The sequence below is a fragment of the Acipenser ruthenus genome, chromosome 16, assembly GCF_902713425.1.
Source record: "Acipenser ruthenus chromosome 16, fAciRut3.2 maternal haplotype, whole genome shotgun sequence".
Lineage (NCBI taxonomy): Eukaryota > Metazoa > Chordata > Actinopteri > Acipenseriformes > Acipenseridae > Acipenser > Acipenser ruthenus.
The window spans coordinates 3,936,302-3,959,968 of NC_081204.1; the positions used below are offsets into that span (position 1 = coordinate 3,936,302).

Below are 23,667 nucleotides of genomic sequence, written 5' to 3' on the forward strand. Positions count from 1 at the left end.
ACTATTTTAAAAGGCCATATGTGCTGGGTCTCTAAACGCAATAGGCCCATCTGTCTTTAGTGGACTATCAGAGTACAATAAATGACCAACTGGCTATGTCTGTTTAAAATATAGCCTTATTAATAATAATACAAAATGTTTTAATATAAAAACACGATATACTGATTGCATTAGCCACAGCTAAAAGGAACAAACAACTTACAAAGCCAAAAATCAATGTTAATTTAATCAAATACATTACTGTTCTTATATTTCCAAACAGCGCAAATGTTCTGTCGCTACCAAAAAAAAAAGTTCCTGGCAAAGATATAGAGGGTTTTACTGTAGCCAAACCCTCCTTCAGAGTGAACTTTACTTACAACCCTGAGATTCATGTGTTTACTTCAAGCTCCTTTTCACCCTGAAAATATCAGATGGATATTGAGAGGGTCCAACAAAGAACCAAATGCCCGTCATGTTGGTGCTTTTCTTTCCCTAATTTAAGCGAGAGAAAAAAAAAATCAATAACAGCAACTCGTGTGGATAGAAGCGCAGGTGTTGTAGGGAAATTTATGTTGGCATGTGTATAGTATGACAAATTCTGTCAGTCTTTAAATCAATTATTTGCACTTTGGGGACACTTTTGCCATTTAAAATAAGAGAGCCAAGCTGCTCGAATAAATTGATCAATATTTTTGGTCAAACCCCCTTTTCAACCCTTGTCAGTAGTGAGTACAATATGTATATATGGTAATATTACTGTCGCCACTTATTATAAAGACAGCCATCCATTTGAATGGTTTGGTCAGAGTAGTTTGCTGGTTATACAATTTCGTGCAACTTTCCATTTCTTAAACTACATATTTATTTTGATCACGTGGGGAAACAAAAGATAAAAAAGCTCCCTTCCCTTTTACTAAATATGCACAGCAAAAAAAAAAAAAAAACGCACGCACTCCATTGTTGCAGATTTGTTTCATCAGACAATACAATGCACTGAATACAGTGGGGTTGGCTGAGATTGCAGCTGGCTGAATATTAAACTAGTTACATATAAGTAGCGTGGCAGCAGGTGCAGTTGTTACACATTGTCTGTTGTACCTTGATGTTTCAATTCACAATGACATCATGTATCCGTGAAAGGCAGCAGATTGGAAAATAAATGCATTCCACGCCAGTTTAAAGATAAACGCCTTTTTTTGTATGTTGTTAATAAATGACCCTGTCTGAATACAACGCCGGTTTGGAACGCTGCACACACCTACATCATATAGTCTTACAGCTTTGCATCACGCATTGTGAATCACAAACTCGTAGTCCACTACCAAAGCAAACCTGTGCTGTAATACGACAACGTCTTGGGTGATAAAACAATGCACAGAAAAATTAAGCCCAGCCTCTCCGCGGACGACACGAAACACATGTTGAGTTTTATTTTGATAGTCTGAACTTCTTGCGGCAGTACTTGGAGGCTAAGATTCTTAGAATGAGGGATACTACCACCCTACTCGCTGAAAAACTGGATCAATAAGACTATGCAAGAGGGTGTGGTGTGGTGTATTGCTTTGTACCGAAGATGGGAAGCGACAGTGTACAACTCCAGCCTGTTAAATATCATTAGTTATAGTTGAAAGTCAAAAGTCTATTACAATCTAATCGCAGTTTAAAATATGAATAAATCAGACCCCTGCGATCCCTACAGCCGACCAGCCCGAAGGACACAGTGGATTGTCAGCACTTTGGCTTACCATTACGGTTTAGACCGCGGAGTGGAAAACGAAATTATAGTTCTGGCCACCGGTTTGGATCAGTACTTGCAAGAGATCTTTCATCATCTGGACTGTCTGGGTGAAGGCAAGGTCTCGGCTGAAGATTTTAAAATCCTCTGTGAGGTTTTGGGGCTGAATAATGATCTGGAGGAATGCGCTGGTGTTTTGGATGACATACCAGATGAGATTACATTCAGGCAGTTTCACGCTAAACTCTGCGGCTACTTCAGTACCAAAGCCGGGTGCCAGTATGAAAACGGCAGGCTGCTGGTGGGCAAAGAGAGCGAGCACATCGAGACCCAGATCCGACTCAGAAGCCCTCTAAGGCGGAGGAAAAAATCGCTCTCTGTCGGTGAAAACGGGAGAGGGAGCAGGGGGTCCTCCCCACCCTCAGAGCGGCATGCATCGCATTACAGAAAGCCGGGGTCTTGTAGCTGTACCCGGGAATGCTACGAGGAGATTGTAGCTCTGGAAGAGGCTGAAGACAGGGTTGTAAAACTTGAAGATGAGAATGCAAGTCTAAGGGAGCTTGTGGAGGACATGCGAGCCGCTCTTCAGAGCAGTGATGCCCGATCCTTAGCCCTTCAGGTGAGAGCGGGAGCTTTGCACACAACATATCAGGTTTGATACAACAAAGTAGCGGTATGGAGATTACTATTGAATTTATCATGTATGGGACAATATTTTATGATGCTACTAATTATTATTAATGCTACAGCAGGTCATCTATTATTGAGAAGACTTCAATCATACATTCTTGGAAATAGAGTTAATATTTATGACCATCTGGAAAGTTTGAGTAAAACAGATAGTTAATTGTGGTGCCATTATAACACTGCTGTGTGAATAATAGATCTGCATACTTGGTTTGATTAAAAAAAAAAAAAAAAAAGGGGATTCGACTGTAATCACTGTGCCAAATCTTTGAGTAGTTTAAGCAAGTAAAATCCCTTTTTTTGTTATTTGAGAAATGTTCAGGATGGCTACACAATAAATAAAACAATTACATGATATCTTTTTTTTTCTTGATGCTAAATAAGGCAAACTGTCTCAAGGATTTTTAATAGAATTGTTTTGCTAATTTCAGTTTTGGTTGACCTTCATAGCGCTTTTTTTTAAAACTGTAACACAGGTGGGGTTGTGGAAGAGCCATGCTAACCATGGCGCTGAAGAAGGCTGTTTCATAGCAAGCAGGAGGCGATTGAACCACAAAACCAGCACCCAGAGCAACATCAAGTGCCTTCAGAGCTTCCTGCAGGAGATCGAGCTGATCCGCAGCTCCAGGGATGGGCAGATCGAAGAGGCCATGAGGTTCAACCAGGAACTGGAGAAGGAGCTGGGGAGGTCGCAGGAGGCTCTGCTCATTTTAGAGGACTGCAACAGAAACCTCAAGAGGGAGCAGGCAGATATGAGGAAGAAAGTGGAAGATGCCAGACAGGCAGTGCACAGCAGCCTGGGAAAAGTCAAGGAACTGGAGGCCAAAGCCAACCACGTGCCACTGCTGCAGAGGCATGTTCAGCAACTGGAGTCCGAACTCAACTATTACAGGTAAGAGGAATATAAATTATACAACTGGCGAGCCAGCATGCACCTAACAGGCAACCTTAGCTCCTTAACTATATTATACTGTACAAGTTCAGCTCTATGTGGAGGAACCACCAGTGACCAGCATGTATATTCCTATTAGCAGTGTTTCAGTATGCTGTGCTATATTTTGCTGTGCTTTTACAATATGACAGTAAATGTTTACATTTACATAAGAGCTGTCTAGATGGAGTATTCATAAAAATAATGTGTGATTGATTTGCAAAAAAAGCTAAAAGTGCAGCACAATGACTATAACATATGTTGAGAATGTTACCATTTGTGTGGACTATTGACAAACTCAGAAACAATATTTATTTTGTATGGTTATTAATACTTTCAGGCACTATTCATGAATAAAATAAAAGTTGCATATACATGAAACTGTTCTAAGCAGTTGTTGACTTAAAAAATATATATATTGTAATTACACAGTTCTTCAATTGTGAAACGGGCCTTGAGGTCCAATATCTTTTGTTATCATAGTGCTTTGTTGTTTTTGTTACAAAGCTTTAAATGTTTACACAACAAATTGTTTGAAGACTAACTTCAAAGCACAGAGTTTTAATAAGGCTGCGGTCAATGGTGACGCACAAGTTCACAGTCATCTGGCATTTAAAAAGATGTATGTTTAAGGCAGCGTATCTATAACAGTTTTTATTATGACAGAGTTACATCAGGGAACTGAGAAACCGTAGCCGTATACTTATAATACAGAGAAGCCCAGTCTTTTGGTGTGGGATTATTCTGATTACAAACTGTTTAAAAGGCGGACCTCATATTTCGACTCCTGTCCTCAGGAAAGCACTAGCTGCCTAATTTTCCTAGCTAAACACTACCAGATACACCACAGCTGGAAGCCTAGTACCACACATGAAGCTCCTGTACCGACAAAGACAACCTGTTTTAATTATTGCACTATGTATGTTCTGAATATTATACGAGAAAAATGATTATAATCATATATAATGAAATAGAATGACATATCTTTAAAGCTCTTAAGTATAAACATAGAAAGTCCTTTGATGTTTTTTTTAAGGTTCAGAGTTTTACATATTAATTGATCTATTAATTTATTTAAAGAAGAGTCATGCTGGTTATTCATATATTTTACGCTGAAAAAGATGCAGTAAGTTCTTCAGAAGTTCCCTGAAAATAATCATTAGCGAGTTCAGGTCATGCTGAATGAATTTGCTTCTCACTATAGGTACTTGAGTTTGCCAGTGGAGGAGAACTGGTTGGGAGCTGGGTTGTACAGAGAGGATAAACACAAAATCTCCACACTGAAAGTGTAGGGTCCCACGTTTCTGAAGGCCATGGCAGCCACCACGGATCAAAGCTGTAGCTCTGAATGGCGGAAAAGAATAAAGCGTTGGCTCTGTTTCTGCTACTGTAATTGGGACTCCAGGAGCGCAACATTGACAATACAGTGGTGAACAAATTCATTTAAAAGGCATTGTTCTGACACTCCTGCAGTAAATGGGAAGGATGGTATTTTAAGCAGATAGTAAAATAAACATGTGTATTCTGACACAGTGATTGATTTCTGCAGCTCATCTGAACAGGTATTAACTGCTGCTTAAGCCTTTGTGGACATGCCCATTCCTTTCCATGAAAAGAGTATTTGCGGACATTTTCTGTTAAAAAACAATGTTTGCAGTTGAGCAATTGTTACCGTTTGGGAGTCAGATGTCAGTCTCTAAACAAAAAAGCCCCATTTTAGAAATAATTATGCTTTACAGACTGCACTGATACATGGAATTCTCATGCAGTGTTCAAATAAATAAGATTCCACGAAGCTAAAGCAGTCGTATAAAATAGCAGCAATTTAATAAACATGTATGTTAACACAACCTCTGCTGAGTTTTATAGCTTGTTGTGGCGGGCCTTGCTCTGGAAATGAAGTATTTTGATAAATAAACAACATTCCTCTGAACGAGTGCTGGGCTGCACATCTGAAAGAGTTCTGCTCTGAATGTTTTCCATCTGGAAACAGAGGGTCACTGGTAATCTAGTGGGGCAATTGCGTTCAATTTTATTAGAGATTCAATGGGGCTTTACTGTTAATCTTAAGCAAAGCCCACGGGTATATTAAAGTGAGAAACGTGCACATTCAAAGTCTGATTAGGTGTTTTAAAAAAGACATGCTTTTTAAAATATAATTCCGCCTATAGAAGACTACATTGAAACATAGGGATCTGTATTGCACACAGACTGTAATCTACACAAACTTCCTTAGCTTTTGTAAGTCTGGTGATTTTGTAAGGCTGCTTCATATATTTTGAACTCGCATTCAGTAAACACACAAGAATTTCCACCTGTGCTGTATTCTTTACAACTCAAAACCCTTCTATTTTATATCCAAAGTTTGAGTCTCTGCCAACATGCTTATTTCAGACCCTCCATCCCCCTTGATTTATGTGGAGAGAGCAAAGTAATTCATTCACAAGGCAATGGCTGCGACACATTGTGAGAGCTCTCCATTCACTGCTGAAGACCCTGCCTGAAACAGATTGAAAGTTCCCATCAATCTCCAAACAGTCCTTTTCCACTTTCATCAGTCACTGAATAATTGATACACACTCCTTTGCAGTCTCCTAGCAATACATCTTGAGAAATGCACCCAACAGAAAATCGGGATAATTGTTCATTAAGATCTCACCACAAAAAAGGGCAGCATTTCCTTCATCATGTTGTATTATTTTTTTCTGATAAAAGTTACAGTTGAAGAAAGCGGTTCATTTGGAAGCTTAAGGATGGCAACATAAAAGCTGCAACACTTTTCAATAAAATATTATTTCCAATTCAATTTCAATTAAATTAATTATTATGTACATACCAAAAAAAGTATTATTTAATCTAAATATTTTTATTAAAAAGAGTGAACTTATATTATTATATTTTGTTCAATATGCCATGCTGGCAAGGAGATTGTGCTGTCATCAGCATAGTCTTATTGGTGATGCCAAATCTTCAGTAGTGAAATAGGTTTTGAAATTAAGATCCCCTATTAAATGTATTGCACAGTAGAGTTCATGCCAAGCAATCCATGTTTCCTGGACCTCAAGGTTTTTTTTCCTTGCCTCCAGGTACTGTCTTCCTGCCGTTAACATGATTTATAATAAATTGTTCTAACAGCTTATAAACTGTCTAGCCGTCTAATTCCTGTATTTCCTGCTGTGTACACAAGTGTTTAGCCTGGTCTGTTCAGTCCAGGATGCAGAGCATGCTTCCGTGACAACAATGTGTGATGGAAGATCTACAGCAACCATATGTACAAAGCTATTAAGTATTTGTTATATCTATCTCTCAGTATTTTCTACAGTATCTATAAGTATTTCAGCTCTTGAAATTCCTGTGAAACAACAGAAAGAAAACTAAAAAAGGTTTGTGAGCTTCATACAAGTATTAGTGAACTTCAGAAGAGTTCCCAAACAACAGTCATTTTTATTAAGGTGATAATTACTGTATGGGACAGCCGTGAAGCTCAGTTAACACAGACAACTGTCTGCAGACCCCAAGGTGACAGATTTCAGATACAAACGCTTTCTGAACTAAACTCCCAGTATTTAGCAACTTCATGTAAACAACGGCTAAACGGCCCAGTTCAAACCAGAACATGACGAAACGAGAAAAGAGTGGAATCTGAAAGATGTGTTGCACCTTTAATGAGAAGGCTAGAAAAGCCAAAAGTCCTGTAAACTTCCAGACAGATTCCTCTCACCTTCCTAATTTGGAAATATCCAGCCGGCTCGCAGTATGTCACTGTGGAGTAGTTATGGCAGTTTGCACAGGATTTCCAAAAAGGCCATCTGTTAAGGCTTAGGAAAATGCTAATGCACACTGTCTGTAACTAAATAATCTGCTCTAATAATTTCAAGGCTACGTTAGACACCAGTGGAGGGAGAGTTATCTCTGTGAGAATACAACGAGAAGAGCAGAATGCCCTGAAAGAACAGTAAAAGACTCCTGGAGGGAGTCCAGTAGACTTGCAGCTGTTTGGAGACAAATGATTGTAACCTTTTGATACCTCTGCATGTGCCAGAAAAGTATCATCTGAAAGCATGAGGTCATACCTTTCAAACAGACATATGATGAACTAAGAATTTAAAGCACAGCACGACTCCTGCTCATTTATCTAAAGGCTTTCAGGAAGCGCATGTGGGTTCACCTGACCTGAGCAAGACAGAATGAACCAAGAGGGCCTAATCAGAAACTAGACCCGTTGACCCGCTGGCCAAGCTCAATAGATCCTCAATCAAGGGTTTGTCTTGGTGCAACAGTGTAGCCATCATGATGATCAAAATGCAATTTGCTAATTTTTTTTCGTGATGGGAAAACCAAAGTGTTAATGTAACACAATTGACAAACATCTTAAAGACTTTGAAAAACAAATGTATTCTTTTTAAAATCATAAGCATATAATGCCCTTCATGGCTAGAGTTCTGTTTTCTTCAGTGGTATGTCATGTTGTTTAATTAAGCCTGCACAAAACATGTAATTTACTCAATTATATAAATAATTCAGGAGGAAACAGTCAAATTACCAAGCTTCAAAAATAAGTCTTTATGCCTAAAGCATATATAAGACATATATGGTGCCATACTACTAGTAAACAATGACGACAAGTTACTAGTTCCTTGTTAATGTTTAGTCTAGCAATGTGAGTTAGCGAGTGATGAGGATTGAAGTCACAAGCCGTACACATTAGCTAAAGAGCCACGTACACAAAATGTTGATTGTCACAATAAGCCACAAAATGTAGATTTGTTTAATAAATGTAAATAACGCTGCCAAACTAGTATAAAAGACCAAATCAGCAGTTTAATTTGAGAATCAATAGAGTACTTAAGTTAAATGTTTTTTATAACATTACAAGTGTGCATTTCCTCGACCAATCTGTCAGGCGTTTTTTTTTTTTTTTTTTTTTTTTTTTTTTTTTAATAAAGCAGTATGTCTATGGACAAAACCTGGGCATAAAAATAACACCAACATCACTTAATGGCGGGAGGGATGCTGTAAATTCAATTTCCATAGATATCTGAACTGCCGATTTGACAGCCTTTATTAAAATAATCAGATCAGGGTTTTTGACCCTGGGGCTCTGCCCAACGCAACCCTTTGGAACCTAACTTCCTCCCGCTGGCATGTGTCAGACCTCTTTGAAAATGAACATCCTTGCATGGAAAAGTACTCCACCAGCCAGCTTTTATGTTTATTGTTTGATAAGCCATATTTACAATCATTCAAGAATTGTCATAATTAAAAAAAAAAAAAAAAAAAAAGTTCCAAAATCACAATTCCCGTATGTCAAAGAGCAGGTAGAGAATAAACCGCGTGGTCTTTACACCAGCAAGTTCTAAACTTTATAACCTGAAAACTTGCCAAGTGTACACAAAAACATGGGTTAAATATCAAATATGTGCCTCTATCCTTTATAAGAAATATAAAGGCATACAAAAAAAACTGAGGTTTTTACAGTTTTGTTATTTTGCACTACTGCTGTGTAAGAATGTGTACAAAGAAAGATGCACTAGCTTTATCCTGCTAATATCGAACTCCCTTTGTAATACAAAGATAAGGGGAATAATAATGGCTTTTGAGACGGCGGATTATTGAAGCTGCCCAAAAAAGACAAACTACAGTGTAAGCCCCCTCTCAACACTGTATCACTGATTTTCTTCTGAGAATTTTCTTAGTTGGTACACAGGAGGAATAAAAGGATTAGTGAAGTGCAGAGCCAAGGCAGGCAGGCAGAGGTTTCTTGTTCGTGGCTATCAGGGAGAGGGGGAGGTGGTGGGAAAAAGAAAGAACAGTTTGGTTCATTACTGTGAAAAAAAGAGAGAGGCCAGCGAAGTGTCACCTTCTTTCATCCTTAATCCCTATGGGCCTTTCTTGACCCAGGAAAAGTGAGGCTTTAAATCAAAGAGTCAGAGAGTGACTGATGAAAAAACATGGGTTACTCTTGGATACAATGGAGGCCGTTGGGAGAGGTTAAAAAAAAGAACCATCTGGATGAAGCAAGAAACACTATTCGGCAGTTCTGTTCCCCAAAAGCAGGCGTTTTTAAGGGCCACATGAGAGAGATGGGCTCCCCCTCTTCCCCCCTGTTTCCAGCTCTTTCTTTCATTCATTCTTTCCTTCTCTCAGATAACAGAAAAGTTTACAAAGCAGGCCGCTCACTGCCAGAGACTTACATTCAGCGGTTCTGTGATTTTTGCAATGAGGAGCTGACAGGTATGTCACACTTCTAAAAGGGACAGAGCTTTTACTAGAAATTACTAGAGCTCAAGTTTGCATGGTGTGCCTGTGACTGTGTCTTTAATTACATTCACATGCTTGCTAAAATATTCTTGGTATGCTGCAAAAGCATTAGCACCTTGAATTTGAAGTGAGTTGGATCAATAAGGGTCTATCACTACACCTTTAAGAGTTTTGGCTTCAAACTGTCTGCAAAGATCAGAGTTTTAGTTTCTAACTGAAGGATGTTCACAATAGTTGGCGTAACCAGAGGTCTTTGTTTTCCATTTAATGGCAGAATGACCATTTCTAAACATCCCATGTCTTGTAGGGAGGGACACACATCAGAACACTCTGCAAGGTGAATTTATGGGATCTTTATTGTGTCTATTAGAGATCAATAGCATTGTGGGCCTCACCCTCACCAGAGGAGGACTAAAAATAAAAAATAAATACTAAATCCAGTCTCCTTTTCTTTACTTACAATAAAGAATATAACATGTCTGGTTTTGGACATGTTTTAACATAATAAAACAACTGTTTTAATAGCGACAATGAACAAATGATACACTTTACTGATCTTACAACACAGCTGAATGCGTGAACATGTTGCCAAGTAAGATGGACACAAAAACTATCCCCACCACCCATTACTAAGCATATTTTATACTATAGGTCTTAGTAATACCCCTTACGCTAATCACACAGAGGTGTAGCGCTCATCAACAACTGCTGCTACCAATTTATTAATACCTGCCACCTTTCCAAAATACTGTGTTTACAATGTACGGATCCTTGTTTATAACTGGGGGCTGAGAGAGTTTCCTCAAACCATGGTTTTCTTTTTACGTGGCACTGCTCTTCGTGTTTCAAAACGTCTTGGATGACTTCTCTCTCCCTACCCCACTATCCAACACGCATAAATTCTGGCTCGGCAGATCTCGACCTCTTACGTAAAGTTCCATAAACTTGGACAGCGCTGTAAAGTCCAAACCCTCCCTCCTCTCCTTCTAATAATAAAATGTCCTAATAAGGTTGAGGCAGACGCCTAAATGTCCTTTTTACACACATGCTGGATGTTTGTGCCATGCAAATATTTACATGCATGCAACCCGCGTTCCTCCTTTGAAAATGTTTATAGGGTCTTGATTAAAACCGCAACGCTATAAAGTTCGGGTGACACTGATTTATAACTGTCTGCATTTATTTAGAGCACAGTTTCATTACCCAAAAGACAAAAATATCTAACACAGCGGTGGCTTTATTCTCAGGCAACGGCACTGCCAAAGGCCTGTCCCTGGTTAACCCAGCTGTGAACACACCCTGCTGCTAAGATGGTCTTAAGACACTCAGGTGTCCAGTATTTGACACAAGCTATCATTGCTAATCTCTTGGCCAAGCAATATACAATTAGTTCCTGATTGTAAAAATAAATATACATTGTACAAACAGTACAGTCTTATCAGAAACATTTACAGCAACAAAGCTATAGATTTTGTGTATGCTTATTTGGGCTTGATGGGTAATATCAAGACAGCTGTTCTTTACATCTAGGAATATAAATCTATGCTTTTGTTTTATTAGCAGAAATGTAGAATCCGAAAAGAACTAAAGTGCATTGTTTGCCGTTCAGTCTAATTACAAGAACATCAGTTCCGGTAACTTGGAACAAGTCACTGTCGATTGTCAGTTAACGTGGTCCCTTGTTTGTGTTTCTGTTTAAGACGCAGGTGCCGCAGACAATTGGAAGCAGGGGCTTTGTCTTTACACAGCATGAAGAAGAATTGTAAGCCACAAAACAATATTATCATTGCAGGTGGAGGGCAGGTGCTCTTTCGTAAGTGGTGGCATCACTGGTATTAAATCAGGGCTTGAGCCACTATCGACTGGCAGGCATGCTTTAGGAAAAAGAGGCATGTCCCTGTTGTTCGTTTTTTAAACATATTATCTGGACTGCAGGGAAAAAATAAACAGAATTGCTTTCCAGAAATGGAAAGCTGTTTAGGGCCTGTATAACAGTGTCTATTAATCAGCCTTTGTTCTAATTTGCATGGCTGTCAGATCCCCTTTTGTATTAAGGACTCTCATAGCTGCTCAATGGGGGCTGTGTGGATTTAGAGTAGCCCCCAGGCTACAGATGTGGTTCCGCTCTAGAATCCCGCAGGAGGCCTTCTGTCCACCCAGCAGCATGTGCTGCTCCAATCCTCTGTGATAAACAGAGGAAATGGCCCTGTGTCCTCTCACTCTAACCACAAACAGCTGGAACAGCCATTGCTTAAAAGCAGCCGCTCCCTCTTACATAAATATGGCAGTGTACTATGTAGCCTGTTATAAATAGCTTCAAACTTAATTGATTTGTATTCTTTATAGACTTTTATGAAGTGTCCTTATTGTCAGGTAAATTATACATTTAGTAGACAAAAAAAAAAGTTATGGATTTTGCATTGATCTGACAACCATCTCTTTTACTTCTTCTTTTACCTGCACATGTTCTCTTAAGTCACTGTTTCTGTGGTTATTTTTGTGTTGCACAGCAGCAATGCATTTGTGCAGAGAAAAAACAGGACAATATACTGTACTGGTACCGCTAATATAGTAAATGAATACAAACAACAGCAGACTATATGTTAATTGTGTTATATACTGTATGTCTGGGTATTTTCACTCCTTTCCCAATTAATTCACTGCTTAACTGATGTGACAATGCCCCGCGTGTAAACAATAAGATCAGTTTTGAGAACGTCAGTGATACAGCAGACAGGTTTGAGTGTTTCAGTCTGTTTTTTTAATTTTTTGTTGGATTTTTTCCTGGCACGTGACACAGTTTGGTAGGATATTTTAAGGATCTAATTTCCCTCCACCTCTTTCACCTACAGACTCGTTCTTGAAAGCAGAGGTGTTGAGATGTGTCAGTGGGTTATCAGTGAAGGAATGTGTCCCCTTGATCTGTGTGTGTTACCCATGGAGTAAGGTAACACATGAAAGACATTCCCTGTCCTGACTAGGAAATGGGATCCAGTAACGAAAGCAGTTTTACCAAACCCATGCTTGATAGCTACATGGTTCATGTGTGTTTGGACATTCTCAGTGACTTGTAACTTATTATATGGTGCTAAGAGAGCTCTGCACTTTAAATTATTGGGCACTTCATGTTAATGAATGGCTATTTCACTTGGATCTCTAATTTAATCTCTGTATAAAACAATTGTTATTTTCTATTAGCGTTTCTATATCTATACAAGTTAATTTACAAGCCACTAATATGAAACTCTGATTGTTTTCAAGCACTCGTCTGATTTTGCCATTAGGAGTTATGTTGCCAGCCTAGCGGATTCCATAGCAGTTTGACACACCCATGAATAAATCAGATTGTATCACTCTAATGTGGTTAGATACAGTGACGTATATTAAAATAATGTATAAGATGTGACTCTGTTAGGCAATTGTATACTGTATTTTCTAAACCAGCACCTTCTACGTTTCAGTGTCACACACCTGTAGTAAAAACAGAAGATACAGAAAGAGTGTCTTCGAATTCAAAGCTACAATTGGAAAAGAATAGAACAGCCTTCATTAAGCCTAAATAACTGGATAGAAAGGTCTGAGGTTTACAGTCAAGTTGCCCTGTTTATTGATCTCACCAGACAGGCGGCCAGGGTGGAAATGCCTGTAAGTGCAGTGACTGAAGCAGATATTTAAAGCGTTCCAATGTAATTTAGCATCTGTTTCTGGTTTCAGACAGGCATCAAGTCTCCAGAAAAAAAAAAAAAAAAGCGGATGAAATTGGCTAAAATAAAAGTTTTTTTTTCACCGGTACTAAGACGTTTTGGATAGCATGCAGACAGGCCATCAATGATGGTATGCAGGATATGCGAGTTAAATGTCTGTATGGTACAGTAATCAGTCTCTGACATTTTAAAATATCATTTCAGCCTTTGCAAAGTAATAATGGAACAGGCTCATGAAATATCTATCTTAGTAACCACAAATAACAGTACAGTGAATCCCTGGAAAGAATCCCTTAAGAATAGAAAAAAGGTCAAACTTTATTTTTTTTTTCTGCAGAAGGCTTCTCGTGTGGGTCCTATGCTTATTGTCTCCCACAGTCGAAATTGCTGTGAAGCTCAGCATCCTTTATCAGAAATAGTTCTCAGAATCTACTTATGCATCACTTTCTTGTGATTGATGATACTGTTGAAGGGTATATCTTGGGGACAGCCTGTCTGAGTTTAATAAAACTTTGTATGTACATTTGGGCAACTTAAGATACTATCCAGCATTCAAGATCACTACTTTTTATCACTTCTTTCTTATTTTTATAATTTTCAGGGTATTTATGTTCTACTTTCGCATATTTTGTGCCTAGCGCAGTGTGGGAGCACCCCTATGCTGTTCTTCAGTTTGAAGTTCCTCGTTCTTCCTGGAGAAGATCTAGTAGCTCACCTTTAGTGTGTTCAAGGTGGTGATCGTCTGTCCTCTGCATCCTCCTGTCCAGTGAATCGCATCCCACAGCTGCATGGCAGAGTTTAGGTCAAGGGCCAGCCCAACCCATCTCTGTGATTGGATGCTGGAGCGTGTCTTGAGGCACTGCACACATCCGGCTACAAAGATAAGGGTGTTATGGTTTGTTGAAAGGCGCTGCATTCCTAATACTTAAGTTGAGCCATAACTGCTTGTATGGTCTCCTAACCTGAATGCTATCCATCTTTTAACATAAATAGCCAGAGAAGAGCTTCCTTAGTTTGGTCCCCTGAATGTACCCCATAGACAGACAACCACAAACCATCATCTGGTTGGAAAAGTGGCACCTGACCTAGCTCTGCCATTTATTAGGATAACATAAAGTGGAGGAAATGGCTATGACACTGCAAAGAGTTGCAGCACTGGTATCAGGGACTTCAAAAAAAATTAAAAACAACCCAAGGAACTAGAAAAGAGAATGACCCCCCGATGGAGATAGCTAACTGATCGCAGATGGGGGATTGACTTTCTGTTTTGGCTGATTTTCTGTGGAAAAATGTGCTTGTGCACATATGTACTCATTCTCAAACTGCCGTAAAGTTTTTCCAAATATCACCATCCGGTCAGCAAAAGATCTGGGTAATTCATGTTGGGACGGTGCTATTAAGATCTGTCGCTGTTTAGATCATTAAAATAGAGTCTTATGAAAAGTAATCTGACCTAAATCATCCATGGTATCTATTACTATGGAAAATATTACAGCAATAGAGACTGGACTGTGAGTATAGAGAATGTGAATAGAAGTTAGACTGTCATCTTTCATATTTTTGTGAGGGGCTTTAAGGAGAACAGATGAATGATGTTTTAATGGACTGCCCAATATAATTGTTCTATTGCTAATGGTTGTTTCTAAGGACATGTAAACAGCTCAGATGTGCCTTTTTAAAAAAATTACTTCTTTGAACTCTCTGGACCTGACTCGGAAACACAAATGGGAGCAGTATTAATTTCCAAGATAGTTCATTTATTGGTATTAGGGTTGGGTATGTCAATCATTTTAAATCATATTAAAAAACATTTAAACAAGTTTTCATAATAATTTAGTGCTTAACATTTCTCTTTGATTTTTTTTTTTTTTTCACAAGGACTGGTCATCATGATACACCAGCTGTAGCCAGAAGTGAATTGCAATTCTAAGCATTTCTATTAGGGTTATACCTTTGAGTAAACCACTCAGACAAACATTCAAGCAAATTCCAGTATTTCACTAAAATATAAAGTTTAAACTTTTTTTTTTTTTTCTAAATTGCATCGTTGGGCACTTTCCATTTTCATGGACATGAAGGCTTTCAACATTTTCTCATTTCTCATTTTCTCTCGTCTGAAAAGCAGAAGGCTTTATTTTCCCTCCATTACCATAAACTTTATTCCTTGTACTTTGCAGCAGCATCACTGTCAATGAGTGGGGCATCAATTAAAGTCCAATTAGTCATAGGCAGTACTTTGGGACCCATCACTTGACGAACCCTGTGACCTCATTTTTTTGCAGCCTGAGCGGTTCATTTTCCAGCAGCACAAAAGCTTAAGATGAATGTGAGGTGCTTGAGTGTCTCTATGGAAACACTGCCGGTGTCTGTTTGTGTGCCATTCACATCCTCCCAGACAGCTGTGAGTCTTCATTTTCTAAAAGACTTTCACAAGGTTTTATTACTGAGCTTTTATATTTTAACTAAATCTCAGAAAAAAAGTGCTTGCACACTTTAAAAAACAGCATGAAATAGTCAAGGTACATGAAAGTGTTTTTTTGCACTATATATATATATATATATATATATATATATATATATATATATATATATATATATAGTAAACAATTAATCTGTGTGGCCTCAAAAAGTGTTAAATACCGATGTTTGTTAAAACTTTTGTACAAACTTTTATAAAACGATTACCGGTTCTTGTTTATTTTTGTTACAATAAAATGGCACACATTGACTGTTGAAAAGTACCTCAGCAAAACAACATTAGTTTGCACTTATTTAGAGAGTCGAGTTTGTACCTCAGGCAAGCCACTGAAATAAGTGGAATCAGATTGTCATGGTATTCTGTTATATTTTGGCTAGAATTTGTTCATCTGACAAACAAAATGAGCTTAATATGATTCGCCTATTAATAGTTTTTCCAGTAGTGACTCAGCTTTGAACATCATCTTATCGTGACTGTTATGCTTGGCTCTCTTACTTAGAGCCACACAGCTAACCCAACAAAACTGACCACAGAAAGCAGCCACACGGCCACGTAGAACTGCTCCCAATACCTGTACCTTTTAATTCAACAGATCTACCTGCTACCACGTAACTGAATTATTGATAGCCTGCAAAATAGTTACAGCAAATCACTGTCAAATGTTTTGGCAGAACACTTATGTTCTGCAGCTCAGGATAAGGAATCGTTGTAAGCAAGGTAAAATAAAATATTTACATTTTAAAACTCTTCATTTGCAGGTCAGAGGTGATCCAGCTTCAGCTCCCTCCATGCAGCCCCTTGGAGCAGAAGCGTGGTGCTGCCGCCCTGCAGGATAGGAGGTCCCCCACCGGCCGTGACGAGATACCGCCTGACAACAGTAAGGATATTTGATACGTTACTCTCGATTACAACATTGCACAGCTATATGTACTAAAATCAATTTAGAAGTGAAGATAAATAAAAACAAAGTTATTTTTAGTTATATTTTAGAAACATCATTGGTAGCCAATTTAAATTGACTAACAGTGACTTCAATTTTTGATCAATAATGTGTTGGGATTGACTCAAAGGCAATGGGAATTGGAAACTGATTTTTAAAAGGAATTGGTATTTAAAAACAGAAATTGAGCTTGACCCTGAGTACAGGTTAGTGAAGCACAAATGAAGAAAACAGGCTTGGTTATCAATAAAGAAATAAAAGGGCAGATTTCCATTGGGTTGGTCTTGACAAGCCGAGGCTCGTGTCTAATGAACGCTGGGTGGTGTTGTGTGTCCAGTGGAAGAGCAGATGTTCCGCTCTGTGGAGGGCCAGGCTGCCTCAGACGAGGAGGAGGAGAAGTGGACGGGGGAGCAGCAATCCCAGGTGGACGAGGTCAAGAGGATCCTCACCAGGCTGTCCTGCTGCAGGGATGGGTACGTCTTCACCACAGGCTCGGGTTCCACTGGAGTGCTCCAGGGCTGTTCTGCATAGCCCAGGGCTTCCCAATATGTCTCTCTTGATTTAGAGGTGAAGTATCACGAAACTCAAGGCTGTTAATGGGTTTGATCACCTGCAAGGGTGATTTATAGTTTTTGTTAGAAGTCAAAATGCAAATAAATGTACTTCTTTACATATTTTCAGTACAACTATAATTAGACAAAAAGCCTCTGAGGTGTGCCTAATTAGGCTTATAGTAAAACTTGGAACTGCACTATTTGCTCAGCATTGTGTTTGTGATCAGTACAGTTTTTGTCTTAGTGTTTTATCAGCTACTGGTTCAATGAATGACATTAAGATTGATTAACCGGAAGGGGTTGAATTAAGTGTAAACCACCCTAGCAAGGAAGCAGACACTCCGTTTGAGAAGGATTAATATCTGCTAGCTACATGATCTTCCTGGAAAAAGTAGAACCACTTCACAGTTTATCGAACCTCTGCTTTCTGGGTCAAAGTAGCTCCATGTTTAGAGAGAAGCAGCTGTCCTGCTTGAGGAGCTCCAGTGAGAGGGAAAATCAAATCTCCCCACCGTCCCAATGAACCCGTTGTGTGTTCAAGAAACCTCTCAAGCATTCCCCACCTACTCAAACTACAGGATCAGATAAAAGCAAGTCACACAAGGCATTCACTCTTTTATGGAACATGAATGTGAATGCGTGCCATGATGACTGCAATGGTCATTGTCCACACAATACCTGTGCTGGTTTTTCAGTTTCATTAGTAAGAATCCTTACTATCTATCTCTACCATGTCCTGGGTTAAAATCAACTGAACTGGCACTGACCCCCTTTGCTCTGTTAATAATAATAATAATAATAATAATAATAATAATAATAATAATAATAATAATAATAATAGTTGTATTCCCACTGTGAAATCACTTGTGAGTGTGCTTAAGAGACTAACTTGACACTTAAAGAGCTGCGCCTTGTTTCTCAGATGCGATGATAAAACAATGAAGAAGCTGTTGTCACATTTCGGAGGTGCTAAGAATGAAGAGAGCAGGAGCGCAGTCGTGGAGCTCTTGGACAAAGTTACAAAGTTGACAAAGCAACTTGAGCTGAAAGAGAGTGAGGCTAAGAAAATGGAGATGGACATGGACCAGGTAAACGTTGCTATTGAATTTTATGCAGAGAAAATAAAATGTTTGAGTTGTGCAAACGGCTTTACCTCCAATACGTGAAGGCCCGCTGTCTGTCGAGCTTAGTAATCAAAATATAAAACTGCAGGTGCCTCTATTAACAGTCGTGTTAAGGAATAGGGGAATACTATTAAAGGAGTCTGAAATCAGAGCCCCGTAGAAATAGGATATATCGCAGGTGTGCTTTCCCAATAAAATAAGCAAACAACTAACATCAAAGTTATCCAATCCTGTTAAAGAGGCAAGTGCTTCTTAGTTCATTCATTTACCCAATTGAATTGAAAGGTGTACCTGTGGATAAGAAGGACAGAGCAGATTTCTATACAGGTTTTATTAGACGCCTCTGTTACCCTAATCTTGCCTGTCTAATCGCTGTGTTTGCGTCAGAGGTTGAAAGCAGTATCCTATCTTCCTTCCTGCTATGGGTCAACTAGAATAGGCTGCCCACCCAGCATCTGTGCCTGGAGACAAGTGCAGCTCCTCCATGGCCCGCCCTCAAGTTACAGCCCATATAGACTGCTCAGATTGGTATGGTTCGGAGCATGCAATAATGAATACTTTAAACTGCCTGAATGCCCAACGCTTGGGTGTATGCAACTATTGGATTAAAAGTGTGGGAACTCCTTTTTGAGTTTTAATCTGTGCAAAGGTCATGAAGGTTAAAGCTTAGTTCAGTATTGTGAACTCATTCACATCAATTACCATAGTATTCCCTGCTATCCTTCTCTGCACTCTGCTGTCTGTTCAGCTGCAGAATTACTGATTTGGTCTGCAGTTCTTCTGCTCAGATTTTCTTGCCCGGGATATAACTACAACTACACTCTCCTCCAAATGACAACTGAAATGAACGGCTGTATACAACTGAAACAAATACAATGGGAAAGAGAAAACTCCATACCCCTTCTATTGAGCTTTCTGTTTAAAAAAAGCTCCTATTATCTCTGTAGTCACATCCACCAAAAACAGATTTCCTGCCACGCACTGCAAGTTAGAGTTCTAGGTGCTGCATTACTTCTTTCTACTGCACCACCACAAATGTACCATGGATCTGTAATAGTGTTAATGAGTGACGTAACTGAATGACCTTGTCTTTCCCCTGGGTTACACCCCCACCCCCATATAAATCTACAGCATCAAACCCCCTACCCCTGTGCAAAAGCACAATGCATTCCATCGACTTGTTTAGGAGTTATTGTGCGCCAAAGAAAGCATTCGACAGAGAAGACGGAAAAGGATGATAAAAACGGTGAGGGGGGTAAGCAGCAATGCCTATGCCATCAATTCAGATGGATTGACAGGCGTGTAGACAGTGGTAAACCAGCCTGTGGTTTAATGAGATGTTCAAAGGGATGCAGTACTCTTTCAGGGAGTCTAGCTGCTTTTGCTGTCCTCAGATGTCTTTGTTATTAAAAGCACAAAAACGGCACATTTTAATTTCTCTACATATGCACCAACACCAAGAGAATGTTGCAAAGTTCAACACCCCTTTACAAGTGACAGAAACAGGGATCTAAACATTGCAATGATAATGCAGCATACTTCCAAGTCTTAATTTAGCTAAGCAGCAGTTATAATGCTACTGTTGCATCACCACTGGTTAATGGGTTCATTCGTTTTTTTTACAACTCTGAACTTGCAGTAATGCTGAGAACTGGTTTACCCAACCCCTTGTGTGAGTCGCTCCACTCTTGTATCTTTGCTGTAAGGCAGGGTGCTCATCACATTTCCTCCCTTGCTCTGCAGGTGAAGGACTCTTTGCTGCTGGAGCTGCAGCAGAAGGCCGAGGAGACGGAGCTGCTTCAGATGGAGCTGCAGATGCTGGAGACGGAGAGAGTGCGTCTGTCACTGGTGGAGGAGAAGCTCATGGACGTGCTTCAGCTCCTGCAGCAGCTTAGGGACCTGGTCAGTAGGGGACCGCTTTCTCCTGTAAACACAGCTCGGGGATAGTGCAGAAAATGAAGTACTCATCATGCTCCTGTTAAGAATGTGTGGGTTATGCAGTGCAGTCGTACAAGTGTCCATCAGAATTATTCCTGCAGCATATGGCTTTTGTGGTCTGTCAAGGAATCTTATTTTAGCTTTGTGGTGCCCATTTAAGGGCCGGCAGTAGTTGGTGATTGTGCACCATACCAACTGACCAGTAGCATCACAGATGCGAGAGTTGTGTTTTCTAGGGAGACTACAACATTTATTTGTTTTAGGGTCTGTTTAAAATTTCAAAAGACATGAGAAAACGATCTTGAACTGAATTTTGAATTAGTGATAATTGTTGTTCTGGTTCTCATTGTTGTAATATGTTTGAAATATATTAAACTAAATGTACTACACTTGCCTGCTACTTGAAAGAAACCATGATATCATGTACATTGTTTTCAGAATGTTTCGCGGAGATCTTTGGGGAAGATATTGTTGAGCACTTTGGAATCTTGTAGTGACCCACAGCATGGTAAGGACCAGTCTGTCTATCTCCAACTACAAACTTTTCTAGAATGTTAATTGTGATTGGGGGGTTTCTAAAATCATATTCCCTGTGGACACAAAAAATAACTAAAGTCTGTTTTTGGGGTTTTGCTTGTAGGAAAGGCTCACATTTTGGAGGTTCTCAATGCCCTGTACCATGAACTAGCAGCTTGTGAGCTGTTAACCGGCACTCCCTTGGAAAGGACTCAGAGTCACCAGTCCTTGTCAAATCCACTTCTCATCTCATGTTGACATGGAGCGCCACCAGCTGGTCTGCAAGCATATTCTCTGCAAGCACTTTGAAGACCTTGAAACTAAGGGAAAAAAACATCAGAAACACTGACCCCATTTTTGTGCCAGTGCCTGAGTTCACGGAGTTCAGAATTGTATTTCATACCAGTACTTCTCAATAAAGGTGAGCCTGCTGATAACACAACGACAGGACTGAGGGCCTCCATATCTTGTCTGCTCACAGAGAAGCTCAAAAATCACTTTTTGAAGAAAGTTTGTGTCAAATTACATTTTGGTACATACTTTGCAACCTGAAACTAATGCATGTGTGATTTTATATCAATTCACTTCAAAAATGCTTCAGTGCATGCAACACAAGAGTACTGCATTGGCCGTTTGGAAAACAATTGTAAATAATATTGTATGCACCTTATTTAACGCCCTGTTACCTGAGAAGAGCGTGTGGGTTCATGTATTTTTTTCTATTTTCTACTCCCCTTTAGGGTGTAATTATTACCTTTGTGACAACCGGGATTGTTCATTAAAAATAGGAATTACTTACACCTTATAGGGGAGTATAAAACCCAACCCTTTTTACCATCCATATGTAGAAGCAGTAATACTTCAATATCTTTGCTGTCTCTGTGAAGCACTAAAATAGTGATCCACTTGTGTAGCACTAAACTGTTTAGTATTAAAAAAAATAATAATGTAATCTCTGAATATGCTGTCACAGGAAATGTATCAAAGATCACTTTTATTAAATATGTGACATTACCTGTATAGATTATGAAGCTACCAAATGGTGACCTCTTTTTAAACTTCACTTGATATTTCTTTCAGCTGCAAATTTATTTAGGCAACTTTTACATAATTATATATTTGATTATATATAATTGGTTCATCGTATACTAATTAAAACATGCAAATTCAATGGTCGCCATCTAAGTCATTTTTAATACTTCGGTCCATGTCACATAAACTGCATGGATTTAAAAGAAATACAGAAATAAATCTGATCCAGTCCGATTCTAGATCCAATTATATAATCTATATTTTCTCCATTTAGAAAATCTGTACATATACTAGACCTAATTACGATAAATACTGTATTACTCACAAATAAGCTGTGCTCATTCATATAGCATTACATAGTATTCTGTTCAGACTTAATGCACTTGTTTACCTATCTGGAGAAATGAATGCAGTTTTAGAATTGCTCAAATGTCTACTAGTTGGGTGTTTTAAATAAAGAATTGCATATTAACTGCAAGAAGCTTAAAGCTCTTGGATTAGCATGAAAGTAGTTTTTTAATAAAGTTTATAATAAGTTGACTCTGTGTGTGTATGTTTGTTTTTAAATACAAAAAAGATATAATTTGACCTTGTACAGCACAACAAGTATTACAAGTATTATATGGCTCCTTGATATCCCACAATATCAATCCTAGATAATAGTTGGATTACCAAGAACAGGAGTGATTTTTTCTCTATTTTAAAGAACCCTTGCAGTCCGTGCAAGTCATATTCATGGAGGGTAACATCACAAGTGATAAAAAGATTGATCTCCTCTGATAAGAAGACACACTTGTGTGCAAATATGGCATATTTTTAACCATATTATAATGACTCCAGTATGGGTATCCATTTATCGGATGCAAAAGAAAATAAGATTTATTGTACCATCTTTAGCCAGAAAAGAAATGTTGCAGGATAACATTTCAAATACACCAGGATCTAGTTTAATCACCTCAACGTGGAGTAACTACACCCAACCTGCTTGCTTTCTTGAGTCTTGTGTTAAAGGTAATAGCTAGCTCAACCATAAACAACACAACTCAACCAGCATTGACACTAATCCAAACTGAACACTGCCATATGTCCATGTGTCAAATGAAGATACCAAATCTAACTAGCATCATTTTATAAATATACAAGTTGTGCAGGATGCACAGGTAATGTAGACACAGGGCATCTGCTAATTATATGTGTAACCTAAGACTGCCAAGTCAAACGCATACCTGGAAAATGACTGTAATAAATTCCACTTTATTCAGTCGAAACTTTCTTTATTCCCTTTTTATACTGCTTGACAATTCTGGATAAGGGCAAGAATCCCACCAAATCTTTTAAGCCAGTGATTGCTCCTGTGGCAATCTTTGATGAAGACTGTGTGAAATATGCACAATACCCATCCATCAGCCTTTTATATGCATTGCGGGACATTTAATTATATTCAGAATTACCCAAAACCAAATAAGAAATTTGCTAAATTGTGTGTCATTTCACAGCGCAGGGGCCCCCAGGCTGTCTGGTAGGGCGCAGCGCTTCTGAAAGTTAATCTGTGCCTTCAAACTCATAACTCACTTTTCTGTTCTAATGAGCGGGCAGGTGGAGAACTGCCTCCAGGCATCATCTGGAAACAACAGAAAAGTAATAAAATACAGAAGATGCCATGGAAGCTCTCATCATTATTAATAAGCCTCCCCAGGGATTGACTGCATTGGCATTGCACTTCATCTTGTTATTGTCTGGCTCTGAAACGTTTTCTAAACAGCTACAGCGGCTTCGCTTTTCCT

The 23,667-nt window shown here is 38.9% G+C and overlaps 1 protein-coding gene across 1 annotated transcript; it reads left to right on the plus strand.

The window, feature by feature from the left end:
• Positions 1–1,251: 1,251 nt before the first annotated feature.
• LOC117963461 (EF-hand and coiled-coil domain-containing protein 1-like) lies at positions 1,252–22,423 on the plus strand. Its single transcript, XM_034903626.2, has 8 exons — positions 1,252–2,336; positions 2,881–3,296; positions 16,538–16,656; positions 17,057–17,192; positions 18,196–18,361; positions 20,141–20,299; positions 20,774–20,843; positions 20,976–22,423. Exons 1-8 carry the CDS (start codon positions 1,650–1,652, stop codon positions 21,107–21,109), a joined length of 1,887 nt encoding a protein of 628 aa, XP_034759517.2. The 5' UTR covers positions 1,252–1,649; the 3' UTR covers positions 21,110–22,423.
• The last annotated feature ends 1,244 nt before the right edge of the window (positions 22,424–23,667 follow it).

What these genes read in the sequence shown, in the direction of transcription:
- LOC117963461 (XM_034903626.2), top strand. Translation starts at nt 1,650, where the DNA reads ATGAATAAATCAGACCCCTGCGATCCCTACAGCCGACCAGCCCGAAGG. An exon ending in TCCGAACTCAACTATTACAG is followed by an intron (nt 3,297 to 16,537) that starts GTAAGAGGAATA and finishes CTTCATTTGCAG; the next exon opens with GTCAGAGGTGATCCAGCTTC. An exon ending in TTGTAGTGACCCACAGCATG is followed by an intron (nt 20,844 to 20,975) that starts GTAAGGACCAGT and finishes TTTTGCTTGTAG; the next exon opens with GAAAGGCTCACATTTTGGAG.